The sequence below is a fragment of the Syngnathus floridae genome, chromosome 1 (genome assembly GCF_059516105.1).
Source record: "Syngnathus floridae isolate MCC-2025c chromosome 1, RoL_Sflo_1.0, whole genome shotgun sequence".
NCBI lineage: Eukaryota > Metazoa > Chordata > Actinopteri > Syngnathiformes > Syngnathidae > Syngnathus > Syngnathus floridae.
This window is the reverse complement of record NC_142413.1, coordinates 7,915,316-7,922,365: the sequence shown is the minus strand read 5'-3', so window position 1 is coordinate 7,922,365 and position 7,050 is coordinate 7,915,316. Positions and strand designations below refer to the sequence as shown.

General features: G+C 42.3%; 1 protein-coding gene across 1 annotated transcript; it reads right to left on the bottom strand.

The window, feature by feature from the left end:
- Nucleotides 1-2,729: 2,729 nt before the first annotated feature.
- On the bottom strand, nucleotides 2,730-6,919 carry rbmx (RNA binding motif protein X-linked). Its single transcript, XM_088396742.1, has 9 exons — nucleotides 6,626-6,919; nucleotides 6,416-6,540; nucleotides 5,748-5,854; nucleotides 5,518-5,674; nucleotides 5,293-5,433; nucleotides 4,749-4,857; nucleotides 4,454-4,576; nucleotides 4,019-4,128; nucleotides 2,730-3,358 (listed from the first exon to the last, which is right to left on the bottom strand). Exons 2-9 carry the CDS (start codon nucleotides 6,522-6,524, stop codon nucleotides 3,051-3,053), a joined length of 1,164 nt encoding a protein of 387 aa, XP_088252868.1. The 5' UTR covers nucleotides 6,525-6,540; nucleotides 6,626-6,919; the 3' UTR covers nucleotides 2,730-3,050.
- Nucleotides 6,920-7,050: the final 131 nt, after the last annotated feature.

Sequence of the window (7,050 nt, the reverse complement as noted above, 5' to 3'; positions counted from 1 at the left end):
ATTGTCCTTTTGAGTTAGCAACCTGCTAACAAAAGTGCAGTAAACATCTCTTTAATCTTTTTGTTTAATGTTTCCAATGGCATTGGATTCTACTAGATTGGTGGTGGAGCAGACTCTTTGTGTGGTCTTCTGTATTGAGATGATTGCAGCAGACTACAATTGCAATAAACCCAAAATGCCAGATTTTTTTTAGCTTTCTGTGTTGGGTCACCAATAAAAAACCCTTTAAGACTTCAAAAAAATCCTTTCCCTGCCACACTTTCATGTAATACTCAAAAAGTATTTTTCCAGGATCCCCACAGTTCCATCGTCATGGCCATCATCTTCAAAAATGGTCTCCTTGATGACCACCTTAAGCTTGGAAATGAAGAATAACATCTCATTGAGCCAGGTTGGGCGAGTAAAACGGTTTCTCCAACATGGGCATGCTTTTCTCAGCTAGGAACTGTCAGATGCTCAAGACAGCATCTGTGAGCGTCTGCTCAGTCCGGGCAACAACTCTTGCCTCTTCTGTGGCAAACGTAACTGAATATTTTTGTGGATGAGCTGGCTTTTCAACTGATCCACACCGAAAAGGAAAACTCACTAGCTTGAAGTATGTTTGTCACACCTCATGCATATGTTCAACAACTTGACTCATACAATGCATGCACCAGGTCATGCTTGTTAAGGACTGATGCCGATTGGCTAGCTGCCACCAGAACCACAAATAGCATCCGGTCACTAAATTCCAGGACAACAGACACCGTTGCCCCAATGGTTAACAACAGCACTTCGGCACAGAAATGCATAAAAATAATTTTCACACAAGGTGAATTATTTGAAGAGATATGAGGTCTCAAATTATGGCTCGTACACATACGAAAAAACAACTTGTAACCGAAACACCAATTGGGGATCATTCGTAAGTCAAGGCACCACTATACTGCTAGTATTTTCTGCAGTATTTTCGCAACTTGTCAGACCAGGAAGCGAAGCTTGATGTATCAGCAAATTTTGGAAAAATACACAAAATATTCCAACTAAACTCGAGGCCTACAGACCAGATCTGTATGTATGTTTAGGGCGGTAGTAGTTCATCTGTAAGGACTCTGGGTTTGAAACTATCAGGTGACGAAGCAAGTTTTCGCTTTCAATGTCATTATTTACACAAAAGCAGCTGTTTTTGCACATTATTCACACTTACATGAGACTTAGATGTCTTTGTTGACCGTTTTTGTTGACTAAACACGGACATATAAAACACATAAAATTGTTTCTTGGACTAAAATGACTTAAGAACAAGCGTGATTCAAACTGGACAAAAACTGGGACTAAATTTCAACATGGCTGATGCTAGAATGCATGACTGATTCAAGTCAACCTCCACTCAGTTCTCATTGTCCCCAGGTTTTAACCGTCTTCTGTTGGGGTATGCTGGATAATCAGAGGTAGCATTTTGAAAGGGAATGGGTTCATACTGTAATTAAAGTTCAGGCCAATAGTCAAGTTGTTTATTCAAAACATTGGGAGTTCATTTTGTTCCTAATTTGACAACAACTCACTCAGCAGAGCTATTCCTTCGCCAATTATCCTGAACTACAAAAGTATTTGGAGTCAGTACTCAGCCTCTTCTCATTTTCCAGAAATCTTTCAACCAGTTGTCTCAGGCCAGTGGCAAGACACTAAAATGAAAACAAGAATTCAAGACATCAATACGCACATTCACAAGTATGGACTACCCTAAGAGATGGATTAATCTCAGTACCTGCACCAACTGGAACATGAACGTCATTGGCCTACTGGTCTCAACTGATAGAGTTGTGGTGCGCATCAAGGTTAGTTTGCCTTGGAGAGTGTTCATCCTGCAACAAGAAGACAAAATTAATCTCTGTCCGTCTCTTTAAGGTGTATTCATGAAACATAAAACATGGTGTTAAAAGTCCTGGGCTCCACTGCCTTCCACTTGAAAGATTGTTTCCAGTTGGGTGGTTACAATGCTGGTGCTCTTCCAGAGGTCTCCTTTGTTTGAGGAAAAGGTTTCTGACAATGGATGTTCATTTTATTGTCATTTATTTACATTGATAAAGAAAGCCTTGGAAACACTTTTGTCTAGAGTTTTGAAAGTATTTCTCAACTTTGTTTACTTTCGACAATTACTTTGATTAGACAAGTACTTGGTGTCAAAGGATCTCCATTTTGCAGGGTGCAGCTGGCAAAAAAAAAGAAAAAAAAATGTTGCAGGCAAGAGACAAAAGGTCTTAGCTTGCCTTGGAGCTCGTTGCAGTTTTGACAAATTTTGCTCCAATTAATAGGCACGTTCTAGTGGGCATCCATTCTTTTGTGTAGTCCTTTGAAGCACTACGGTCTTGAATTGAATGACGACTGCAATACAGGAATAATGAAAGGCATTGACAGATGTGAAACAGAAGAGGTTTGCTTTGCTTACCAGCAGTTGCCTATGGGTTCTTGTTGGATAGAAGCTTGCATTTGGTTGCTCTTGCCTTTGGTTTTGTTGGAGCGTGCCAGCGAATGACTCTAGGATGATGGATCCATTTCCAAGGGAACTACATTGGAACATTTTGACAGTGACATTCGCCTAGCCCTTTTAACACAACAGTGACCAATTTGTCTTTTGAGTCAAGTTCCAGAGCAGAGACTCACCAACTAAACTTGACAGAGAACTTTTTCTACGAGATGCAGATTCATGTCCAGGCTTTTGAGCTTGTTGGAGTATTGATGCTCAGTGGTCAGGGTACAACTAGTGCTTTTATTAGAATAGGAAAGCCAAACTTATAGGGCATTGCAGGTTCCAGCAGCACTGAACGTTTTAAAAAAAAAAATAGAACTCGGTCGCTGTACCGATACATGAGTAAGAGAGATTGATGTATGTATATAAAAAAATGTGAACACATACGGAAAAATTGGGAAAGTGAAGACACAGTTTAAAGCTAAAACTCAATCCACAGATTTAGACATGGTGGGATTTTTTTTGTGTCAAACTTCTCCCACAACGATTTCAATGCTGCAACAGGAGTAACGTCTGCTTCAGAGATATTTCCATGTCCATTCTAGTATCTGTTGCGAACCATGCCTCTGTCAGGTCGACTGCCTCCACGGCCCCCGCGTGGCCCTCCACGGCTTGAGCCGTATGAATCGCGAGGAGGGTATCCTCTCTCGCCAGGGGGAGGGCCCCTCTCCTGCCTACCCATGCGCTCGCCACGGGGAGATGGGTAGGGCTCACTCCGACTGCTGTAACTGTCACGCCCGCCATAGCCATCCCGGGAGCTGCCGCCATAGTCATCGTAACGACCGCTTCCGCTGCCCCCACCGAAGGACGGTGGGGGGCCCCGTGAAGGTGGGGCGCTGCGAGAGTTACCTGCAGGGTCAACGGGTCAGGTAATTGGCAAGATACATTTGACATTTTTTTCGGTTGTTCTTGCAGGTTTGGTTCTCTTTCTTTGCCAGTACACGGAATTCTGTGATGCACTAATTGAACCGATGGTTGCATTTACGTGAACCATCTGTCGGTGTTGATGGTAGATCTAAACTGACCACGTTTGTTGCAGACATTTGGGGGCAGTTGAGATCCAGCCACATGGAGTACTTGAGTTATTTGTTTCAACATGCCATTGATTTCTGAGGCCACGTCCCCTTTCTAGAGCTCCAGGTTTTCTGAGTAGTCCTGATGGTTATTTGTGAAGGAAACTCCATGAGGGAGAGATGGGCAAGATTCTGTTTTGCGGTTTCCAAGGACAGTTTCTGGCTCCTTATGGTAGACAACTCTGGCATTATCAAAAAAATGTGAGGCACATTTATCTTTTGAGGACTGCAGTGGCAGTAGAATTGGAACGCCAGTCAATGCTTGATCAACTCATTACTGAAAAACGAACATTTGTTGGCAGCAGCCAAGTATATGAACATTTTGATTGTGGTTTCCTTTGGGTTGCTCCCTTTTTGGAAATGAGGCTTAGTTATCTATGCGGCTCCTCTTCATGCCACTGTTGGTTCGTCCTAGACCTGTGAGGAAATATCTTACCGTAACCATCAAACGAGTCTCGGTACGAGCCTCCGCCGCCGCCGCTGCCACCACTCGAGCGGTCCATGTAGCTTCTGGAATCTCGCCCTCCACCATAGCCATCACGATCACTGTGATAGGTACAAAAAGTTACTCTATGATCATGTGGCTGTCGGCAATTATCCTTTGCAATGAACCCAAACTTCGTGCTGAACCTGTGGTTGATTTTACTATTGTGCGTCAACATTTAAAGCCTAATGGAGTCTCTGGTTTGTGGCATCATGTCTTCTAATCAGTCAATTTACAGAAGAATTTCAACCCTCCCTTAAACTACTTCAGGTGTTTTTTCTTTTTAACTCGTGTGTGTCATCTGTGACGTCTGCTGCATTGTGCTGGAAAAATATCAATAACAGAGATTAATCAATTTGACTCTCAGCACATTATAGAAAGACTTACTTGTAACCCCTTGACATTGAGCCATAGTCATCCCGGGAACTGGGGTAATCGCGGTATGAATAATCTCTGGGAGGAGGTCCATAGTCCCGAGAATCTCTTGAATTATAATCTCGACTGGAGTATCTGCCAAAAACAAATCAAATTAAAACTTTAACTCAAGAGCATTTTAAACCATTTATATTTTCTACATAAGAGGTCAAATGGGGTTTCAAATGCATTTATGATCAGTATTTGTTTGAAAAGATTAGGGGGGGAAAAAGGAGGGGGGGGGGGGGGGGGGGTTAAGGTGGCCTACCCGTCTTTTGAATAATGGTCATCTCTGGGTGATGGGTAGTCATCTCTTCTGGACATCGAGTCTCTGCGATGGGGTGGGCCATAGGGGTCCCTGTCCCTTGACATTGGGGCTAAAAGCAAAGTTATAACATGAGCGTTTTATCTTCACAATACAATTTCATGGGTGCAACAATTAATTGATTATCAAATATTTTGAATCTTATACTAGAAATTTTGGTTGCACTGTCCAAATCATTGGAATTTCAATTTGTAAACCAGTAAATATTCTCTAATATCTGTCATCTTCCATGAAGGCAGACTGATTTTCTTGACGTATAATGAAAACAAGACATTCATAATCATTTGCTTCAGAAAACAAATTTTTAGCTCATTTTCTGACATGTGGACAAAGCAGGAAACCATGCCCCGTTTTTTTAATAGAGGGTCAGGAATTAAAAAAGGAAAAAATATGATTGACAAGAAAATAAAAACAAAACAAATAAATAAACAATCATTAGTTACGGTCCTTCGAAACTACTGTGTTTGAAAGACAGAGCAAAACTTACGTCTGTTCATTGGACCAGATGGGGCAGATCTCTTGGGCGGGGGACCTCCATTACGCATAGGGGGTCCTCTTTTCATGGGAGGGGGACCTCTCGAGGACATCCCCTTATAGAAGGGTTCTTCATTGTCATCATCATAGTAGTCTGCAAGCACGACACACAAAAAAACCCAAGACATACATGAATTAAATTTCATTCACAAACTCACAAATTAAACTTCATATTTACCTCTGGATGGGCCTCTCATCCCACCTCCTCTGGATCCACGAAGGCCCCTGGGTGGGCCGCGACTGTTAGGGTACATGGGTGGGGGTCCTCGTCTGCCCCCAGAGTCATAATTAGGCTTGGTAGCCTGCTCCACTTTGATGGCCTTACCATCAAGAGACTGTAATAGACAAAAAGGAGAGCCTCGTTTTTTTATTTATCAGTAGGTCATTAATTTTTTTAGCATCACATACCTTTCCGTTCATTTCACGGGCGGCATCCTTTGCGTCGGCTGGATTATCGTACGTCACAAACGCAAAACCCCTTGACTTGTTTGTTTCACGGTCTTTCATCAGAAGAACTGGAAATACAATAAAATGGAGTAAGCACAATACTATTGTCCACCGACATTTGGTCAAATGATATGGTCTCTACTTTATTGATGGGTGTCAGTAAATCCCATTAAAAATACATGCTCCAGATCCATTTGTCTTTTAATTTTCAATTAATCCATGTACATGTATGTATTGTTAGAGCGAAAACATTAACTGCCATTTACAGCTATAGACGCCAAACATTCATTTTACCAGAGCTGGCAGTGAATGAGTGAATTGTCCAAATACCTAGTTGATTATTTTATCAATAGATTAGTGATTATTTCTTGTCTAATTTTCTCCTAAAATACTGAGTTTACAGCAAATAATCTTTGTCCATGCATCAATGTCAGCGACGTATAGTGACCGTGAACTTTTGCCATATGGCCAAAGTTTCATATCTTAAAACTCGACCAGCTAAGCTAAACGTAACCGCCGTGTCGCATGTGAGAAGCTTTTACAATACTTCACGCCGTATAAATGAGGTATACCTTAATAGAGCAAATGGAAAATTGCGACTCTCGAGAAGAGACGCTATAACTTCACACCTTGAACAATCCTGCCATATTTTCCGAAGTACTGCTCCAAGGCCTTCTCGGTTGTCTCGGTATTCAGGCCCCCAATAAACAGCTTGCCAGGTCGGTCTGCTTCCGCCATGTCGCACAAAATCAACCTCTCAAAACAAAAAGGGGAAAAGAAAGTCAAAAGAAGAGCCGCCGTCGTATTGGGAAAGTATTGAGTTATGTCGCGTAACTTACCTTGCTTGGGTTGTTGATAAAGCAAAATGGCGAGTGGCCCCAGCTGAAGCGCGTTTGTTACTCGACCCGCGAAATGCGGCGGGGAATCGATTAGTGGCGTGAACAACAAAAACACGACTTTCCGTCTGCCACTGCAGAGTTTCGAAATGAAGCCAGAACACCTCTCAAAAGATTCCTCTGTATGTTAATATTGCACAAAGCGTGGAATGGCACCACAATAGAAAACAGGAGCGCTCATCAACATGCGTGCTCAAAGCGCCACCGCTTCTTCTTCTTCGCCTTTTTTCTATTTGATTGTCGGGTTCGTGCGCATTACTGCCACCTACCGGACTAGACCTCAACATAACCCAAACTTTGCAACCCCAATAGTCAGAAGATAAAATAATATTGAATCCATTCGTGAAATATGTGCTATGCCTTTCAGT

Coding starts and splice junctions, on each gene's coding strand:
- rbmx (XM_088396742.1), bottom strand. CDS start 6,524: ATGGCGGAAGCAGACCGACCTGGCAAGCTGTTTATTGGGGGCCTGAAT. Junction 4,858..5,292: donor ATCTGGTCCAATGAACAGAC/GTAAGTTTTGCT, acceptor CTTTGCTTTTAG/CCCCAATGTCAAGGGACAGG. Junction 4,577..4,748: donor GACCATTATTCAAAAGACGG/GTAGGCCACCTT, acceptor TGTTTTTGGCAG/ATACTCCAGTCGAGATTATA.